Consider the following 21,023-nt stretch of genomic DNA (forward strand, 5'->3'; position numbering starts at 1 on the left):
GACTATCTGCTCAGCTGTGCAGGATGAGGGCGACTGATGGAAGAAATGTCTGTAACCCTTCAGCTTGGACTCAAGCCGCCTCCCCATCTCAGATAAGAGTTTCTAAGGTGGAGGGAAGGGCTGAGGGGAGCACATTCTGCGGTTTGTTTCTCAGAAGAGGGGGGCCTCCTGACCCCACCGGAGAGCGTGTCCCTGGGGGCCCCTCTTCATGGGCTTCAGGGGAAGCGGCTACTCTCCCAGGGTCTGTTGCCCTCACCTGATAAACATGCGCTTTTGTGCTTGTTTTGATTTTGTTCCCAGCCAGAAGAACATTCAGTGCCTTTCAAGGGGTGGGAACAGGCCACGGACACATAGACACACCCCAAACCAGTGTTTCCATAAGAGATATTCATTTATTACTGGAAGACCAGAAGATACAGATGAAAACAAAAATCCCACCACTTGGAGATAATCACTGCTAACATTTTGGCATAAACAAAGAAAAATCTATTTCTTAAAATAGGTCTCCCAGAATGTGTGCTATGTTATAGTCTCTTAAAGGAAGTGACCTAGGACTGAGGTGGGCAGTGGGTCAAGTCCTCTTACAAAATGCTGAAAATTTCCCGAGAACGTTTCATTGCAGCCCAAGATTTCTATGTTCCTCTCACCTTTTTTTTCATAAGCTACTAAGTGCAAGGAACTATGCAAAGCTCTTTCGAGGCAGTCTCTCCTTTCATCCTTATAACAATGCCATGAGGTGGATTCTAATAGTTCCTCCATTGTGTAGATGGGGACACAGGTTTGTAGATGATAAGTAACTTGCCCAAGATCACCTAGCTAGTCAGCGGTAGGGCCAGGACTGGGACCCCAGGTCTTTCTGACTCTAGAGGCCTAGTTCTTAGTCCTCCATTTTTTTTTTTTTAAACCACTTTGTACAAAAAAAAAAAAAATTATTTTGAAATAATTTGAAACGTACAGAAAAAAAGTTGTCAAAACAGCAGAGTTCCTGCATATCCTTGACCTGGTTTCTCCAATGGTAACACGTTACATAACCATTGTATAATTATCAAAAGTGGGAAATTAACACTGGTACAATTCTATCAACTAAATGATAGACCGTGTTCAGAGGTCCCCAGTTTTTCCATGAAGGTCCATTTTTCTGTTCTAGGACTCAATCCAGAATCCCATGTTGCGATTAGTCGTCATGTTGCCTCAGTCTTTTCCAATCTCTAACCGTTTCCAGTCTGCCTTCGTCTTCTATGATCTGGATGCTTTTAAAAGTACCATTCACTTTTTTTTTTGAATGCCCATTCAATTTGGGGTTATCTGGTACTTTCTCCTGCTTAGATTGAGATGATATCTTTTGGCAAGAATACTACAGAAGAATACATACCAGGGGATGTGTGAATAAATCTTATTACTGGTGATATCAACCTTTGAGGCTTGGTTAAGATGGTGTCTGGCAGTTTCTCCATTGTAAAGTTATTATTCTTCCCTTTGGAGTTAATAAATATCTTGAAGGAGACACTTTGAGATTACGCACATATCCTGTTTCTTCTCAAAGTTCTTTTCATTTTTGAGTAATTTTTTTATTGTGGTAAAATATAAATAACAAATTTTACCATTTTAACCATTTTTAAATGTATGGTTCTGTGCCATTAATCATCTTTACATTGTTGTGCAACCATCACCACCATCCAGCTCCAGAACTTAATCTTCCTCAACTCAAACTCTGTACCCATTAAACACCAAGTCCCTATTCCCCGGCCACCACCATTCCACTTTCTGTCTCTATGAATTTCACTGCTCTAGGAACCTCATTAATAAGAGGAATCATAAAATATTCTTCTCAAAGTTCTGCCCACTAATTTTAGTATCCATTGCTGGATCTTGCCCACAACAACTGGAGATTTTCTATTTTTCTCATTCCTTCTACTTATCTGCTTTTGAAAGCATTAAAATTTTCCTTTGATTCACATAAAGACTGATCAATCAGGCTTATTCTAACTCTTGGAGAGAGAGAATTAGTGGACAGTACTTCAAATTGCTGTTTAAAAGGAGAAGAGAGCAGGCCTGTTCCATGCTTGTGCATTAGGACTAAGCACGTAAATTTGCAGGTCCCAGTGCAAAATGAAAATGTGGGACCATTGTTTAAAAATTATTCAGAATTTCAAGATGGCGGCAGCAGAGCATTAAACCAAGCACAGAGTCCTTCTGGGCCCTGTACTACTGCACACTCATGAAGCTGACCCCGTTGTGCATCCTTTCCTAGCTCCTTAGTACCATCCCCCTTCTTACTCGGATCTGAAGACTCCTAAGGGCAAGCAGCTGGGCCCTAGGGTTGGCCATCTCTAAAGATTTCAAGATTCCCCTCCACTCCCACACTCCAGCCAATCAGGAGGGTAAGATTACCCTCATACATTTCAAGTCTTTTTTTTTTCCTGCTCCATTCAGATGGGAAAGAGATTCACTGCTTCTCTTTAACTAGCTCAATACTAGACTAACAACGGCCCCCAACTAGGCTTCTCGTCTGAGGAATCCCAGAACAGAACTCCCACCAGCCCCCAGTCTCTTACCACGATGGAGGTCAGGTCCTCACTCTCAAAGCGGCTGATGGCCTGGTCCAAGGATTTATACATGGCGGCAGAGATGCGCTGGGTAATGAGTCTGTTCAAGTCAATAGATCTACCTAACAGCTGGATGGGAAAGAGAGAGAGAAAAGTTACTTAAGATTCGCACAGGCACATGACAACTACATGCAATGCACTAACAGGAAATTGGATTAAAAGTATAAAGGACATTACTGGACAAATGGGGACTCTATGTAGAAAGCAGTATTGTTAAATTTCCCGAATATGATAATTCTATTTTGATTCCGAGAGAATGTCCTTGTCCTTAAGAGACGTGCGCTGAGGGATTCAGGGCTGAGTGTCATGATGCCTGCAACTTACCCTCAAATGGCTAAGAGAAAAGGTATGTATATATTTTAATATATTAAATAATATATTAATTTAATATATTATTATATTTATAGGTAAATATATTTTTATAAGCTATTTATATATACTATGAATATATATTTACAGTACATTTACTGTATTTGTGAGAGAGAAAAAACACATACATAAGAAAGAGAAAGTGAAGCAAATGTGGTAGAACATTAATAATCATGAATCTGGCTATAGAGTATACACGTGTTCATCTTGTTATTCCTTCAACTTTGCTGTAGGTTTGAAATACAGAAAGTTGAGGAAAAGTACGATTCATTCAGACTGCAGGAAGAGGCTAGGATGGGCTCCGGTACCCTGTGCTATACCAACATCCTAAATTTACCCCCGATGTTTCTTCCTGCATAGGTCCTGTGCCCCAATTCACCATCACCAGGAATAGCAGCCCCTCAGCAAGGACCTACTGTGTGCCTTTATGGGGATGAGTTTAAAAGCATGAGGATGCATGGCTGGTTATAGGATGGAAAATATAGCTTATGATAATTCCCACTGGGGTACACGTGGGCACTGTTGCAGATGCTATGTAGATAGCAATAAATATTAATTGAGTACCTGCTGTGTACAGTGCACTTGGCTAGGCGCCCAAGGATTATTCTTAACTATTTTATTTTTTCCAACTTCCCTTTTGGGAGAGAATTTCCACCAACAGACTAGGGCTCCTTAGCCATCTCTTTACGTGCAGACATAAAGCCCTCAGTATTTAATGTCCTGTGACTAATTCTGGCAGCATTGGGAACTGATAACTGTAATCTTCTGAGATGCTGGAGGAAAGGCATTGAGCCCCCGCTGTTGGCTGAGGTGACAATGTTCTTTTTTCTTCTATGAGTATCCATTTCCCTGGGGTTTCTCATAGCAATGGGAATGTCCAGGGCTTCCAGGTAAATCCTTTGCTCCTCACCCAGGGCATCTTCTCAGCCTCAGCCCTGCCCCTCTTCACTGGAGTTTTCTCCACAAACACCACGGACCACACAATAAACACACAGAAGCCACAGTGTACTGGCCATTTTGCCACTGTGTGGCTGATGGTACAGCCTAGGAGTGGAGTGCAAAGTCTGCGGGAGCATCTCTTGTTTTGTCTGGCCGGCTCACATTCCTATTTTGAAGCAGGATGTGTTTCTGAGCTCCTGGCAGCATTTCCTCTACATCTGAGGTCAAATGTTAACAGAAACCAACTCCACAAACACAAACCGTCATTTCTACCCTGGGTTTAGCCTGATATGCTTCCCTTCAAAGGCCCCACAGCCGCCTTCACTCAGGCCAGCATTCGTGCTGTTCAGAGATGGAGTCACCCAGCCCCAACTGAAGGAAGGGGCCTGCAGCTTATGCTGCAAAGGCAAAGGCCTGGGTGGCCACCACTACTCCCAGAGGTGAGCGGCAGATGGGCTGAGAAGCCTAGAACTTGAACCAAAGGAAGCCCAATGCCTTTTTACTGTTTGTAACATTCTGAGGCTGCGTTCCACCTGTGCTCAGAAGTCCACATGGGGCAATACACAGGGCAGACAGTAGGCAGTCCTGATCTCAGAGCTCCATTCCCCCTCCACTGGGGCTCCTGTCATCGTACCTGCACGTGTCTCTGCTTCAGTAGCGTTTCATAGCGGTTGGACGGTGGGTACGGAATGATGACTCCATAATTCTTACATTCGGCCCTAAAACGTTTATCCAACAGGACACTGAAAGGGATAAAACTTACATAAGGCCAGTAAACATGACAACGAATGGTTTTCAATCACCCAGTCGCATCTATTTCAGACCATAGGATCTACTCATGAAGCGCTATCTTATATATTTTAAATATAATTTTTTTTCTGCTCTAGAGCAAAGTTCTCCAAATTTTTTTTTCAGCCAAAGCAGCTCAGTATGTGAAACAGAATTTCTAAGTTAAAGACAAGCAACACAGAAGTTGAGCCGCTTTCCCCTTTTATTCATTTACCAAAAAAGCAATTGAGTGCACACTTGGTCAATCCTAGGAAACACTCTAGGTACTGGGGATACAAAGTTTCTGTCCTCATGGAGCTTTGGGGCCAGTGAAGAGAGACCGATACTAAGCAACTAAGCAGAGGAATAAAATGATTTCAGACAATGGTAAACATCTGCATAGTATTTGCTATTTACCAGGCGTACACATGCACACACACACAGTCATTTTTTTTATCTCATAACAACCCTAGAACTTAGATGTGCTATTATTATCTTTCATACAGAGGCATGGATTGAAGAGTAATAAGTGTTCTGAAAATAATAAAAGGATCACTTGGGGCTAGGACGTCAAGGAAAGCCTCTCTAAAGAGGTTTTGTTGGACAGAGACCTAAATGCTAAAAATGGAAAGATCTTGGGAAAGATTCTTTCAGGCACAATAAGCTTGATTAGATGTTAGATGTTTTCTAGACGTAATTGGAAGCCATTAAAAGGTTTTAAGCAGGAAAGTGATGATCTAAATCTACGATGTCCAGTATAGATAGCAGCCACCAGCCACATGAGCCTACTGAGCACCCAAAACATGGCGGGTCCAAGTTGAGATGTGTTATAAGTATAAAATGTACACTAGGTTTCAAAGACTTAGGAAAAAACCAATGAAAACTAGCTCCTTAGTAATTTTTAAATTGATTACATGTTGAAACTACAGTATTTTAGATAGACTGGACTACATAAAACATATTAAAATTAATTTCACCTGTTTATTTTTCCTTTTTTAAATACGGCTACTAAAAATCTTAAAATTACATTTGTGGCTCACGTTTGCAGTTGCATCATATTTCTAATGGACAGCACTGATCTAGATCATTCTTTCCCTCCTGTGCTTTCTCTGACTCTCCCAACCTCTCTCAACCTCCCCCAATTTCCAATACTTTTGAAAACCACAGATCTTATAGGGAGGGGTAAAGATGAAGGATCCCATTTCTGATAAGGATATTTTATAAACTAAATATAGAGAGGACCCAGGGCTTGATGAGTCTCAGCAGGTTTATACAGACAATGGATCTGCATATTTGAAAAGAGAACTGTCTTAGAGAAGCTGGAAGCCCAGCTCACTGGTATAACCACATCCAGTTCAATCCACAGACACTTATTAAGCAACTGCTTCGTGAAAGGCTGTGTTCTCTTAGCTTTCCCTGAAATTCTAAGCTTTCTATGCTTTCTATACTTGCCATCATTAAGAGCCATTCACCTCATTTAATACACATTCTGTGATAACAGAAACTTGTGCATTCCGCACATTGACTCCTGCCTGAACTATGTCAGAGCCTCTCTAGCTGTTGAAAGCAAAATGATGCAAATCCTTTCTGCAGAAGGAAAAATAATTTATTAAGGTAAGTAACTATCCTTGAAATTATTGGTTTGTACATGTGGATTTCCAATAAGAGGGGAAACACCTATATATATATATATTTTGAGGTTTTTCTTCCTGTTAAAGGTTCTTAAAACCCAGAAATTCACAGGGGTCTAAATCAATACATATCAGCAATACCAACGAGATCTAAAACTTGACACATTTCTTAGCCAGACTTCCTCACCGGCCTCCTATCTGGCCTTCACACACCACTCCTGCTCACCTCCAATCTATTCCCCACGTTTTTACGTTTTTAAAAGAAAAACTTTTAAAAATAAAAATCAAATTGTGTCCCTGCTGCCTTCTGAAATCTTTCCGTGGTGTTCCATTCCGCCCAGGGTAAGTGCCGACCAGGCCTGCACGATCTGGGCCCTGCCCTCCTCTCCAGCTTCACCATGCAGCCCGCCCCCTCCTGTGTCTGTGTACATGTACTAACTCACGTTAATCCTCTCCACAGCCCTACGAGGTAGGCATGCTACTGTTATTATACTTCGGCCAAAGGAACTTTGCACAAGTAGTTCCTTTTGCCTGCTGTTTCCTGTCCCACCCTTCACCTAGTTTTACTTAACTCCTATCGACTTCAGATATGAACTCAACTGCTACTTTCTCAGGATACTTTTCTGTTCCTCACCCCAAAGACTGGTTCAGGTTTAACTATCATACATCCCCATATTCACATGAACTTTTCCTTCTTCAGGAGCATGTCACCTCCCTGGTCACTGTGCATTCAGTAGTTTTTTTTTTTAAAGATTTTATTTTTCCTTTTTCTCCCAAATCCTCCCGGTACATAGTTGTGTATTTTTTTTAGTTGTGGGTCCTTCCAGCTGCAGCACGTGGGACGCCGCCCTGGCATGGCCCGACGAGCAGCGCCACGTCCGCACCTAGACTTGAACCGGGGAAACCCTGGGCCACCAAAGCAGAGCGGGCAAACCCAACTACTCGGCCACGGGGCCGGCCCCCATTCAGTAGTTTTTATTGATGTCTCTCTTCCCATCTAGGCTGCAGGCTCCATGAAGTCCAGCACCATAGCTGCTTATTTTCCTTTCTCATATATTCTAGCACCCACTCCAGGCCCATGGAATTGCTCAGATTTCCTTAGGTGCTAAAGAAGAAGGGAGGTTTTGCAACAGAAAACCTTGTCTTCCAGGTGGCGATCTTAGGAAAGTTTGCGGCTCATAGCTCTGGGCTCTCATACCTGCCGGCCATGGCTTTGTAGTAAGCGAAGATCTGGTCCGCCAGCTTGTAGACAAACTGATCAAAGCACAGGTTCACCTGGAGAAGAGGAAGCAGGAAATGTCAAGAATGTCTGTCTAGCTTATCACAGAAACTTAGGCAACTGAAGAAGGCAGGATTGCCCAGAGCGTGTTGTAGGGCAAGACGTAAAGGAAAAGAAGAAGCTTCTGTGGCCAAGTAAGTTTGGGAAGTCTAGTCCTTGCTCTCGAGGTCCTCAGTTAGACATAGATAAGATAAAATTCAAAAAGCTACTCAGGAACCACCCTCCCCAGTGGTCCCCTCCTCACTGTTACAAGGTGCCTGCCCAGGGGGAAGCCAACAGATAATCTTCGTACCCTGTAATGACTCACATCAGCCTCCCCACATCTCTCCTGATAGACTTTCTGGTCTTTTCACTTCATTTTACTTTGCTTTGCAAATGAAGAAGTTGATGGTCATTAGAAATTTAATCTTTGGTTTTGAAGGAACAAGCCACCATCTTGCCATTTGGGTGGCAGATTGTGATGTTCAGGTGAGAAGAAAGTTCACATCAGAAACAGAGAATCAAAGCCAAACGCTGCAGCGATGGCAAGAGCAGGAAATGGGCGAGGGCCAGACTTTAAAGACGGGGCTGTGGCCTCAGCAGGGCGTAACTCCAAAGGAAACATTCGCATTTAGGTATTAATCTTGGTTCTTTTCTCACCACATTTGCAGCTCCATAAGGTGAAGTCTTTATTCAAAGAGCTTTCATATCTTTTATGTTACACCCCAGACTGTTATTCTGAACATAAAACCACAGTGCTGTGTGCAGTGCTGTCCTCACATGCAGGTAACCAAGGCCTCTGCCCTGGACTTTAAACTTCAGGGGTCCCCTCCAGGTAAGAACCTGCAGGGTCCAGGTAGCGATGCCCACTCATACCCTACACTCCCCTTCTAGAACCAGCTTTGAGAATGTTTGCCCAAATGGCTGAAGGTCCTTCCAGGCCTCGTGTGTTCTTCTCCCTGGGTTCACCCCTCATGGTGGACTGTACTGCAGGTCTGTGTGCCCTTGCCCCCAGGTTGGCCTGGGGGCCGCTGTTTGTGGGCTGGGGTGTAGACAAAGCTTGGGTCTCCACACACATGCACACCAGGCCCTTCATGGTGCAGAGGGGAGTTGGGGAATGGCAAGAGAAAGGGGCAGGCCACCAGCTGGGGGTCTCAAGTTGTACTTTTGCTCCATGCTCCCCAATGTTACTCAGGGCCTAGCTGTGTGCTTTCTTTTATTTTAAAAATCTCACTTTGACAGATGATACACTAGATTTCTTGTTTTCAATCTACTGGAGAACATGACCAGCTAAAATCTTGTCAGAAAATGGACTTGTCAGAGCAAAGATGCAACCAATTAGCCTGTCTCCTGGAATCTCGCTTCCAAGTTTGCGTAGTACTCAGGAGACAGGTTTGCATTGGGGTCCATCAAGGTTTTCAACTCCTGTAGAAATCAGAGGGTTTAGGAAAAAAGCAGCATCTACACTAGCTTTCCTTTGAAATATACAAACTTTCAACCTAATTTGGTGGTCATGCTTATCCCAAAACATTCGTGTCTTTCCTTTATAAATAAAAATGCCTTATGTTTTGTATGACAGTTTTACCTAACGGGTCTTACTCTGTGTTTATATACAACCTCATGCAGTTAAGTAGAGCAGAGACTATCATTCCAATTTCTAGAAGACAAAATGGAGACATTTCGGTAGTCACGAGTGCTTCTGGTCCTTGCGCGTAGTAGGACCACACTCCCTTGCTCCTCTTTGAAGGGAGGCACAGCCACGTGACTTGCTTAGACCGGTGACATGTTTCACTTCCAGGCGGAAGCTTTAAGTACCAGAGTGTGATTCATCCTAACGCTTCTCCTTGCCATGGCAACTATTGCATGTTCCAGATGGGTCCCAGATCGAAGGCCACATGGAACAGAGACCCCAGCCAACCCACAAGGGAGAAATGAATCTTTTGTTTCAAGCTATTAAGAATTTTGGGTTGTCTGTGACTGCACCATAACCTAGCTTATCCTGACCATTACAAAAATAAAGCTGTTGAGTGACTATTAAGTAGCTTAATAGGTGAGAGGATGGCTGCTTCAGTCCTACCAGCAGTAGAACGTGACTCTGTAAGCTGTATGACCTTGGGGTAATGACACTTGCCCACTTTAAGTCTCAAATTTATTATCTGTAAAATACATAGTAGCCCACACTTCTTTAAATTGTTATAAACATTATTTCAAAGGTGTCTCTATATAGTGCTTAGCACTGTGACTGGCGAATGATAAATATGTAACAGTTGATAGGCAGTATTACTTTGCTGTTATTAGCCAAGTAACTGAACCATAAAAAATCCATTAGAAAATTAATTTTACCCACATGGTCCTATCATTTGCCATTCCTTAATATATTTGAAAAAGAAAGACCATCATCCCAATCTAGATCCTTTTTGATGATCACAATGTTTACAAAAATCACTCTCCAGAACAAGTCATTGATGCCCCATGCTGTGGTCTGGATGTTTGTGTCCCCCTAAAGGTGAGGGTAAGGAGGTGGGGCCTTTGGGAGGTAATTAGGTCACGAAGGTTGAGGCCTCAGAGAGCTCCCTCACCCCCTTCTGCCATGTGAGGACACAATGAGAAGCCTGCGACCAGAAGAGGGCTCTCACCTGACCATACCGGCACCCTGATCTCAGATTTCCAGCCTCCAGAACTGTGAGAAATAAAATTCTGTTGTTTATAACCCACTCATTCTGTGACATTTTATGAGAGCAGCCCAAACGGACGAAGACAACCCCACTTTGTGCCAACAGCTAAAGATGTGAAAAGTCCAGACTCTCGGAACAAGGTCACGGGAACAAAAGGACAAGCTCTCCACTTGCCTCGGCTTCGATCTCATCGTACAGGAACTGCTTTTTGAACTTGGTCAGAGCATAGTAGGCGCTGTCGTTGTACAGATCCAAAGGGTACAGGACGTACCTGGGGAGGGAAGAACAATGGCCAGCAGCTTACGAATGATCTCTCTTACAGAAGGCAGATTTATACTTGCTCGGGAAATGGAAAGGGTTGGGGGAAAGATGAACAAGTTCAGAGTTGGAAAAAGAGAACCTTTCAGCTCTCCACGATGCTTCCAGCCTCCATTAATCATTAGGAAGGACTTACTTTACAGCCTGCCCACAGCAATCGAAAGTCCATGATGCTAATAAATCCAAGGCCTGAAAACTTAGTCTGGACTAGAAGAAATCGGGTGGTAATTGAGGATACTAGCTTCCTGATCCCCAGAGATAATCATTTTCCAAGCACAGCTATTAAGAGACAGAAAAGTATAGAAAGAGGGCAGTTGGGCTGGTAGACTTCTGAACTTGTCTGTAAGGCTGAGTCAGGTCTGGTGTGACCTGATCTTGGCCCTGAGCTCTCTCCCTGGTGGGGCACACTGCCTCATCTGGAAAATTCTGGGACGAACAGAGCTTGCTGGCAAACCACTCTCCACCTGCACCCTGGGAACCTCGTTGCTGGCCCAATCCTGCCTCTTACTCCATCATGGAAGGTTCTTTGGTTTCCAGGATATGGTCTGTTAGAATCCAGGGCATGGACATCTCAATGGGAAACTGGATTCGCCGACCCATGGTTAACTCCAGGAAGAATTCTCGGAACCAGAGCTGGGAGAGGTCGCAACACTGCTGCAGGGCTTCTGGAAGAATGATGGAAAGAGCCTTGGGTTACACATAGGAAGCACCAAAAGATCTTCATTATTGTTTTTATTAACTTTTATTGTTCTTCTTATTGCTGTGCCAGGCACACAGAAGGCACCCATAAACACGACTTGATCAGTAAATCCTGCTCTCTGGTACTGGAAGGCCAGCTTAACGTCTGTTTAGAAGACAGCATTCGTTAAGCTTCAGAGACAGCGGCACCGTGTGGGCAAAGGGGGCAGTGATGTTTTAGAGCTTTAGATGCCTGTACAATTTCCACCATCCCCCAACAAAGCCGTCCTGAAAACACACAATCTAAGAGTAAAAGTGTGCTTTATACAAACGTAGTGTCAAGACAGGTCCCCGGGTGCCAGCTTTTAACTGGACTGCAGCTCCTTGACCCCCTGTATGTGGAATTCTGGATCCCTTACTGCTCAGAGGTCTCGGAGGCCCTTCTAAGGCTGTGCTCCACGGAGACATTGGGACTGTCTGAGATCCTCTTTTCAATACCACTCCCTGGATGCTGCTCTCCCTCTACCCTGCCCTGCCCCACCTTGGCATGCATCCTCTCAGCGGAGAGGAGGAGTGGAGGACACAGGGTCAGGGTACAGCCTGGGAGCCTCCTTTGCTAGGAGTAACAAGCACGGATTGGCTCAGAGCTGCTGCTTAGAAGCAAAGACTGATCCAGTGCTGGCTGTGTCTGCATGTGTATTCCTGGTTCTCATCTCGCTCTACTAAGGACCTCACGACAAATTACCAGACAGATATTCCCTGCTAAGTCAGAATAGTTGGACTGAGCCTGGCCTTTCCGAGCTCCCAGAGTCCACTGGAAAGTGTGTACTTTTTCCCTGGTGGCAAAATGTGGCCCTTTGGGTCCATGATCACATCTCTTTGCAACTTCTGGCCTGCCAGCCCTACTTGCTATGGGCCCTGGGACCCCCGTGCTCTCCCCACTGCCCAGACACGGCGGCTCACCACTGATGTTGAGCAGGTGCGTGAAGAAGAATGACTGCTTGTGGAAGTCCTCTATGGCGAGGACAATGGGTCCGTCCAGGCTGCTCCTCAGAGTCTTCTTGGAGCCACTTTTGTCTGCGATGAGTGACTCAAGCATGGTCCGCACCATGTACAGCTTGAAAAAGAAAGTAAGATGGGAAGGTCAGGGGCTGGACTTCTGTCCTGGGGAGGGGCTGCTTTGTGTTGTATTTATAGTTTTCTTTTTTTCCTGCAAATATCTGCTCTTAAAAAGCATTGTCTTAAAGAAGCATCAGTTTAGGGTTGGAGAAGTGACTTTGGAACACGTAAACCTTCAAGAGGAAGACTGGCCAGCCCAGGAAGGAAATTCTTCCCAGGCCCAGGAGCATCCTTGGGTAGGTGGACCTGGTAATATCAGCTAGTTCAAGGCCCAGGTTCCTGCCTGCGCTGCTCGGCCAAGGGCGTGGGCATCAGAGGAAAACCTCATTCCACGTCATTCTGGAGTCACTCCCCATCTTACTGGACAGCCACAGTGGCTCCATGAGTGGAGCACTGGACTGAGAGTCAAAACACTGGGGTTTCAAGGTCAGGCACTACTGCTGACTTGCTGTGTGACCTTGGGCAACAAAGTCCCACTCTGGGCCTCAGTTTTCTTATCTGCTAACATGAGAGGATTGTACAAGATGCTTTCTCAAACAAGTCCCTTTCAGCTCTAATATTCTGAGGAACTGTGAAATGGGGTATGATCAGAACGAGCCCCCCCAACCACCTCAAGTTTCTGACCCTCAGCATTTCGAATCCATTACCGAGGGATGGCGCCCTCTGGTGGCGCCAGCTGCACAGCACAACCTGCTGAAATCCTGGTCGGAAAGCGGGTGAGATTGGTACTTACACAGGAGGCCTACTAGACAATTAACTCCTGCTTACAGAGGGCCTTAAGTGCAAAGGGCGCAAGTGCTAATCTAGATCTTTCCACATCATTTGTCTTTGAATCTTAGGGCTGGAAAGGGCCTTGAGGAGCCAGGCTAGTCCATTCCTGCTGCCTCCTGGAGAAGTGCACCCAAACCAACCCAGCCAGGCGGTGTTATACCAGGGATCGGCAGCCTCTTCGGCCCTGTGTGCCACCAGTGGGGTGAAACAAAGCCCGCGGGGACCACTGGCAGGCCTAAGACATAGATAGGAGAGAGGAGGAGGGAATGGGAGGGCAGGAGAGACAGGGAAGAGGGAGAGAGAGGAGAGAGAGAGAGAGAGAGAAAAGCGAGAGGTATTGTATACGGTGGGAAAGCCGCGGCGACTGCTAGGGGCCACTTGCCGACCACCTCTGAGATGCTCCAACCTCCCTCTGCCACCACGTCCATCCTCGCTGCCTCGGATCTCCTCTAGGACCTTACCCACCACGCACCTGGCACCGGGCTGGGCAGTGCGGCCACAGGAAGCACTGGCGCCTCGCCCCTCCCACTGCACTTCCATTCAAGGTAAAAGACCTACTGTGGCTGCTGGTTTATTCGACAGGCCACCCTCTGCAACCCCATGGATGGGCGTGGCTGGTTGTCCCTAAGAATCGAGAAGCACTGTTCTAGTGATGGCCTTTGGATTCCTCAAAGAAAGGATTCTTCAAGTCCAAGCCGCGCGGGTGTTGACTGATTTGTATCAAATTCTACCTATTTGAAAATGTGTTTCGTCCATAAGGGGGGAGCTCTTTTCTCACCTACTTTTGTGGAACAGAGCATTTAATTCACCAGAACAGTCAACATGCCGGCTGTGCTAGATGCCCATGTCTACTGTGTGCCGAAGGCTCTCACAGAGCCTGGGGGGGAGTCAGGAGACCTGGTTCTTGTCTCACCTCCACCTGTGACTCACCTTGTGGCTTGGCCAAGTCACTTCCCCTCTCTGGACCTCAGTTTCCCCATCTGTAAAATAGGGGGAGGGCTGGGACTAGTTTGTTTCTAAGGGCTCTTCCAGCTCTGACCGTCTAGGAGTCTATTCAAGGCAGGTCTGTGTCACCTGACACCACGCGGTGGTGATGGGGGCCGGGATTAAGCGGGGGTCACGCTCCCCTCTCATTTGCGTAAACGCTCCTTCCTCTCCTCTCCTCTCTCTCTGTCATTCTCTCTTCCTGTGCGTCCCCCTCCCTATCCTCCTTCTTTCCAGCTTCTCTTTGCCTTGTCTGTCTCTTCCTCTCTCAGGTCTCAGCACTTACAGAAACACCGGAAAGCCCTGCTCAGCCCCCCGGGGAAGGTCTTCAGAACCGTTTGTAGAAGCTTCCTCGGGATGTCCCACAACCAGCAGGCCAGATTAGTGCAACTGGCCCTCGGGCTGTGAAGCCAAGAGAAGTTACAATGAGGCTGCTGAGACCCCATCTCGCCCCTGTCCCTCCTGCCCGCCCCCTGCCCAGACACAGACACACACACAGGGAGGGGGGTCAGGGGGTGGGCCTCAGATGGCTCATCTCAGAGACTCATGGGCTCAGGATTTCAGAGCTGAGAAAGGCTTAGAGGTCATGGGAAGAGAGAGCTCCCAGCCTGGAGCTTCTGAGGCCTGCAAGACCTTTAAAAGCTGCAATAGGTGGATACACTTTTCCCCAATACCTCAAAAAGCCTACCAGAAGGTATTTATCCTTAAGCAGGTGGCAATGGTCTAACTAAGATGCCCAGATTCTGTACTTTGTTTTCCTGTAATTTTATCACTGCTTTGGATAAGCCACAGGCAACCTCTTGCTGTTCAGAAGCTCCAGTTGGCAACTCTGAATATCTGTGATTCTCCACTTTCTCTAAGGGATCAAGGGCTTTTGAACCTTGTGCTTTTGGAGGGCTATACAGAATAATAAAAGGGGTGTTTTGTCAGTAACATGATCTCATCCAAAGTTTTCATTTTATGGAGAAGAGATAATGAGAGCTCAGAGAGGTCAAGGCACTTGCCCAAGATCACACAGCAGGTCAGAGGCAAGACTTGTGAATTCCCAAGCTAGGATATCACTGCAGGGGAAGGGGCCAAGGTTCATTAAAGAGGGACACGATAGATGCATATAGATTCCACTTTAAACTTTTCCTACGCTTTGGAACCTGTAATTTGCCAGGCTAGGAGATAGCCAGTCCTAATATTACCCCCATTTGCCAGATTAGATAACTGAGGCACAAAGAGATTGTGTAACATGCCCAAGGTCACACAGGTATCTAGGACTAGAATCCAGGTCTCCTGAATCTTAAGCCAGCAGTCCACCCCCCCAATACAAAAATAAGATGGCAGAATAAGACTAGAGCAGCTGCTTGACCCTGCCCCTCCTGCCTGAGGACCCCCAGCCCTATGGTCCCACGGCCCAGCCAGGATGACCTACCATGGCCTGGCCGGCCGCTGAGTCAACTGAGCCGGCCTGTGCCTGGAGCCACTTACCTGTGTGCTGGAGGGCCCCACAGCACGCCGGGGCACCTTGATGTCAAAGCCACCTTTGGGATCCTTCTCCCCTCTCAAGCACGGGTCATTGGGGGGCTCTCGGCCCCCCTCCCAGTCACAGATGGTTTTCCGAATTGCCTGCAGGACACTGGAGAAGGAGGAACGGAGACAGGCCAGGTTTCACCATAGGAAGGAAGCATTCCCAGCCTGTTTCTAGAGGCCATGGGTCCCAGGACCACGTGCCTTAGAATTCCTGGGGTGCTTGGGAAACATGCTCCTTCCTGGGCCCCACCCCAGAGACGCTGGTTTAACAGATTTAAGGTGCGGTCCAGACACCTGCCTTTCACAAGTGCCCTGGGTAATTCTGACACCCAGTGGCTGCCTGAGAACACAGCTCTGAGCCCGCGAAGTGGGAGGAAACTTGAGCGAGGCAGGCTGGCTAGTTTTCTTCTTGGTTATAGGAGAGTCTCATTAGTCAAATCAGATCTCTGTATATTTCAAGTTTTATTAACAGCTCATATTTGTTACATACTTACTCCATGCTGCTGTGTGCTTGGGTCTACACAGAGATTATCCCATTTCATCATCCCAACAGCTTATGAAGTAGCTACCATTCTCATCCACATTTTACAAATGAGGGGAACTGAGCTTCAGAGAGGGTAACTTGACTAAGTTCACATAGCTGATGGATGATGGATAGGGGCTTCAAACCCAGAGACTGAAGCTTAATTCATCCCAAATGTCCCATCTCCTAAAAAGGTCTCCTAGAACTTGCTGGAAGTTGCTGGAAGGGTCTGTGTGTGTTCAGAGGCTTCCAGGAAAGCTGGCTGTGCCAGGGACTTCCTCTGTGGCCTTTACCTAGCACCCTGATTTTTGACGCACCCCTGATAAAGGCCATCCAAGACCCACCTGATGAGGACGTTCTTTTTCTTTCGCACTGCCTGCCTCAGGGGCTCGCGCAGGGTCACCTGGGCAAAGTCCTGCAGAGCCGCGTAGATGGTGTTCCTGATGGCCTGGTTGAAGACACTCTCCATCCTGCCCATGAGCACCTGCAGGCCTTTGATCATGGCGATCACCTGGCCAGGCACAGATCAAGGTCAGACCTACAGCCTCGGCACAGCTGTCTGTCTAGTACCCTTCACCACGCTGCAGGGAGGGTTCTGGGTGGGACGTCCAGAAGCACAAGGCCAGCCAGCGCTACCCAAAGGGCTGGTTCATGGCTAAGTTCAGGCAAGAAACATGTGCCAGATGGAAATCAATGCACTGCTTCCTTCATCAAGAAAGCCCTCCTCCAAAGCAACGATGTCAGCTGAACTGAACAGAGTGCCTCAGGACGCGGCTGATTTTCATCCCGGCACCAGCACCCTATCTTGTTGCTGACTGTGGCAAGTGGCAGCCAGTCCATGGACCATGTTTTGAGTATCACTCTGACTTCTGGAGGGCTCTCCACCTACCACGCACCCAGAGACCATATCAAATGCAGCTTTTTTTTACCATAACATTTTTGAAAGAATTTTTACAATCTTTGCTTTCAAAATAACTTGGCCAGTTGCTACTTGAGTCCATAAAGTAGGATTTCTGTAGAAGTCTTGTGGGGGAAGCCTCCGTCCTTCTCTTTGCCTCCTCCCTGGCCCCTTAACTCACTTATCCGTCTGCAGAGGTGGGGAGACGGGGGTCTGTGATGAGTACAGCCCGACCTTGGCGCTCTCTCTTGGGATCTGCCTGCCTGCAGGGTGTGTGCCCTCTCCTCTGGGTTCCAGCCTGCTCTTGCAGTAATCAGCCCCTCCCCAACCGAGGAAGGGAGGCACATATTTATGCAGCTGTTTTGCCTGTTTCCCAGTGGGAAAGTCTAATGGGATAAGGGAGGAATAGAAAGTCTGGTGTGGCCTTGGGTGCAAGCCACATTCTCCTGTCTAGCTTTACCAGCAACAAACTTGATCCTTTGACCCCTCATCAGCCTCAAGTGCTAACTTCTAGATTGGTTCGGAATTCAGAGAGGAAAATGTGCCAAATCAGCCTCCTGACAACTGCCTTACTTATCATACCCATCGTGACATGTTTCACTTCCTCCTTCTGCACCAGACTGTAGGTATTGCAGGGGCAAGGCCTGGCTGTGCTGTGCACGTCCCGGCCACACTGTGCATGCCCTGGTCACACTGTGCATGTCCTGGCCTGGCTGCGCTGTGCACGCCCCATCCCCAGGGCCTGGGCCCATGGTGGGCCGTCAAGAAAATTTTGTTGAAAAGGAATGAATGAATGAGCTTTGATGCTAAGCCTTTTTCTTCCTCTAAACCTTAAAGGAAGAAAAAGAACATCTGAGGTAGGGGAAATGGTGAGAACAGAGTTCAGGAGGTGAGGATTTTCACTGGAACCAACAGTGTAACAGTTTTGCTGAAGAAAACCTTTATTGTAGAGAAGTTACAGCAAAGACGCTTTAAAAGAACTTTAGGCCATAAAAGAATCTGGGCTCCTGGCTAGTGATGTAAAAAGGAAATATTGGGACAAAGGAAGGACTAATTAATAAAGAAGTTTCAGAATAAATCCAAACACAGAAGAGTGTACAGATCTGTTAGACCTAACGGAAAACCTTCGCAAATTTGGACTAAGCAGGTTCTTAGCTAGAACACAAAAACTACAAACCATAAAATAACATAAGTCGGACTTTATCAAAATTAAAAACAATTGCTCTTTAAAAGGCATCCCTAAGAAAATGAAAAGGCAAGGTCACCAATTAGAAAAAATATTTGCAACATACACATGACTAAGGACTTGTATCTAGAATATATAAAGAATTTTCACAATTCAATAAGAAGACAGAAACCCAATTTAAAGAGTGGGCAAAAGATTTCAACAAACACTTCACAAAGGAAGATATATGAGTGGCCAATAAGCACACGAAAAGATGCTCAATATCATTAGTCTTCAGGGAATGCAAATTGAAATCTCAATGAGATTTCACTAAACACCCATTAGAATGGTTAAAACTAATAAGATTGACAATATCAAGGACCGTGAGAGTATGCAGCAGCAGAACTCTTAAATATAATTGGTGGGTATATAAAATGGTACACCCACTTTGAAAAACTGTTTGGCAGTTTCTCAATAAGTTAAACATACACCTTCCATATGACCATTCCAAGAGAAATAAAAACCTATGTGCACACCAAGACTTATACTCAAATATTTAAAGTAACTTTATTCATATTGGCCAAAAACTGGAAATGGCCCAATGTTCATCAACAATTGAGTGGATTAACTAATTGTAGTATATCCACATGATGGAATTATACTCAGCAATAAAAAGGAACAAACATTGATATTCAAAACAAGGTGGATGACACTCAAATTATGCTGAGTAAAAGAAGCCAAACATAACTCATAAAATTCTAGAAAATGCAAACAAATCCAGGATGACAAAAACAGTGATTGTCTGGGGCAAAGGATGGAGGGAAGGATAGACTGCAAATGGCACAAAAAGTCTTTAGGAAAACGGAAATGTCATATATGGTGTTTGTGGTTTCACAGGAGAGTATACAACTATCAAAACTCTTTGAATCATACAATTTAAACAGATGCAGTTTATTGAAGATAAATTATACCTTAATAAACCTGATTCCAAAAAACTATAATATCCTCATGGAGATATCACATTCATGATACAAGAGCAGGGTGCTATAAAAAAGGAACATTCAGAGAACAAGATGGAGCTTTTAGACATTAAAAATATGATAGGCAAAATAAATACTATAGAGTTAAAGTTGAATTTAACAGAATATCTCACAAAGCAGAACAAAAATAAGTGACGTACGATAAGAGAGGAAAGATAAGAAAATTAGACACTAAAGCCTGGGTGCCCAACATCTGACAAACAGAAAACCCAGAAAGACACAAGAGAAAATAGAGAGGAGGAAATTATCAAAATTAAAATACAAGGAAATTTCCCAGACCTAAAGAACACGTATTCCACATTGAAATGGCCTATTTAGTATCTAAAACAATGACACAAAAGGCCCTCATCATAATGTCTCACAGTGAAACTTCAGAAACACAAGGATAAAGAGATGAGATGATAAAATTCTAGAGAGGAAAAAGAATAAAGTTGGAGGACTCACATTTCCCGATTTCAAAACTTACTACAAAGCTACAGTAATCAAAATGGTGTGGTACTGGCACACAGATAGATATACAGACAAACCACCCAAGTGAAAAAATGGGCAAGGAATTTGAATAGATGTTTCTCCAAAGAAGATATGCAGATGGCCAATAAGTACATAAAAAGATGCTCAATATCATTAGCTACTAGGAACATACAAATCAAAACCACAAGGAGAAACCGCTTCACATCCACCAAGATGGTGAAAGTTAAAAAGACAATAACAAATGATGGTGAGGGTGAAGAAATCACAACCCTCACACACTGCGGGTGGAACTGTAAAATGGTGCAGCTGCTTCGGAAAAAAATCGGCAGATCCTCAAATTTTTAAACATACAGTTACTGCATGACCCAGAAATTCCACTCCTAGGTATATATCCAAGAGAATTGCAAACATATTTCTACACAAAAACTTGTACATGAGTGTACATATCAGCATTATTCATAACAGCCAAAAAAGCTGAAAGAACCCAAATGTTCATCAGTTTATGAATATACAAACAAATGTGATACGGCCATACAATGGAGGAGGATTCCACCATACAGGAATGGAGTACTGATAAATATGCTACAACATGGATGAACTCTGAAAACATCATGCCAAGTGAAAGAAGTCGGTCACAAAGGATCACATATTATACCATTCCATTTATATAAAATCTCCAGAATATGCAAATCTATGGTGACAGAAAGTAGACTAGTGGTTGCCAGAGGCCGGAGGGATGGGGAAAGGGAGGTATGGGTTTCTTTTGGGGGTGATAAAAATGTCATAAAACTAGACAGTGGTAATGGTTTCACAACTCTGAATATATTAAAAATGACCAAATTGTATACTCAAAAGGGTGGATTTTTTTTTTAAAGATTGGCACTTGAGGTAACAACTGTTGCCAATCTTCTTTTTTTTCCCTGCTTTTTTCTCCTCAAATTCCCCCAGCACATAGTTGCATATTTTAGTTGTGGGTCCTTCTAGCTGTGGCATGTGGGATGCCACCTCACCGTGGCCTGATGAGCAGTGCCATGTCCGTGGCCAGGAGCCAAACCAGCGAAACCCTGGGCCGCCGAAGCAGAGCGGGTGAACTTAACGACTTGGCCATGGGGCCGGCCCCAAAAGGGTGGATTTTATGGTCTGTGAATTATATCTCAATAATGCTATTATTAAAAAAATTCTAGAGAGGAAAAAATAACAGGGAATCAGGGATTAGAACAGAATCTAGCTTTTCAACAACACTGAAAACTAGAAGACAATGGAAGAAAATCTTCAAAATTCTGAAAAAAACA

General features: G+C 45.1%; 1 protein-coding gene across 11 annotated transcripts in view; it reads right to left on the bottom strand.

Annotated features, from left to right (window-relative positions):
• Window positions 1-21,023, bottom strand: part of CYFIP2 (cytoplasmic FMR1 interacting protein 2) — a 125,247-nt gene that overhangs the window by 56,973 nt on the left and 47,251 nt on the right. For 6 of the 11 annotated variants that reach the window (XM_008514973.2, XM_008515012.2, XM_070570395.1 and 3 more), the window contains 8 exons: window positions 16,502-16,668; window positions 15,593-15,740; window positions 12,206-12,359; window positions 11,073-11,229; window positions 10,421-10,517; window positions 7,512-7,588; window positions 4,549-4,657; window positions 2,556-2,675 (listed from right to left, as the gene is read on the bottom strand). In XM_008514973.2, the coding sequence (XP_008513195.1) occupies window positions 2,556-2,675; window positions 4,549-4,657; window positions 7,512-7,588; window positions 10,421-10,517; window positions 11,073-11,229; window positions 12,206-12,359; window positions 15,593-15,740; window positions 16,502-16,668 (1,029 nt within the window). Of the gene's footprint in view, window positions 1-2,555; window positions 2,676-4,548; window positions 4,658-7,511; window positions 7,589-10,420; window positions 10,518-11,072; window positions 11,230-12,205; window positions 12,360-13,292; window positions 13,368-15,592; window positions 15,741-16,501; window positions 16,669-21,023 lie in introns of all 11 variants that reach the window. The other 5 variants (XM_070570389.1, XM_070570393.1, XM_070570390.1 and 2 more) reach the window with 1 other exon arrangement.

The sequence above is a fragment of the Equus przewalskii genome, chromosome 13 (assembly GCF_037783145.1).
Source record: "Equus przewalskii isolate Varuska chromosome 13, EquPr2, whole genome shotgun sequence".
Lineage (NCBI taxonomy): Eukaryota > Metazoa > Chordata > Mammalia > Perissodactyla > Equidae > Equus > Equus przewalskii.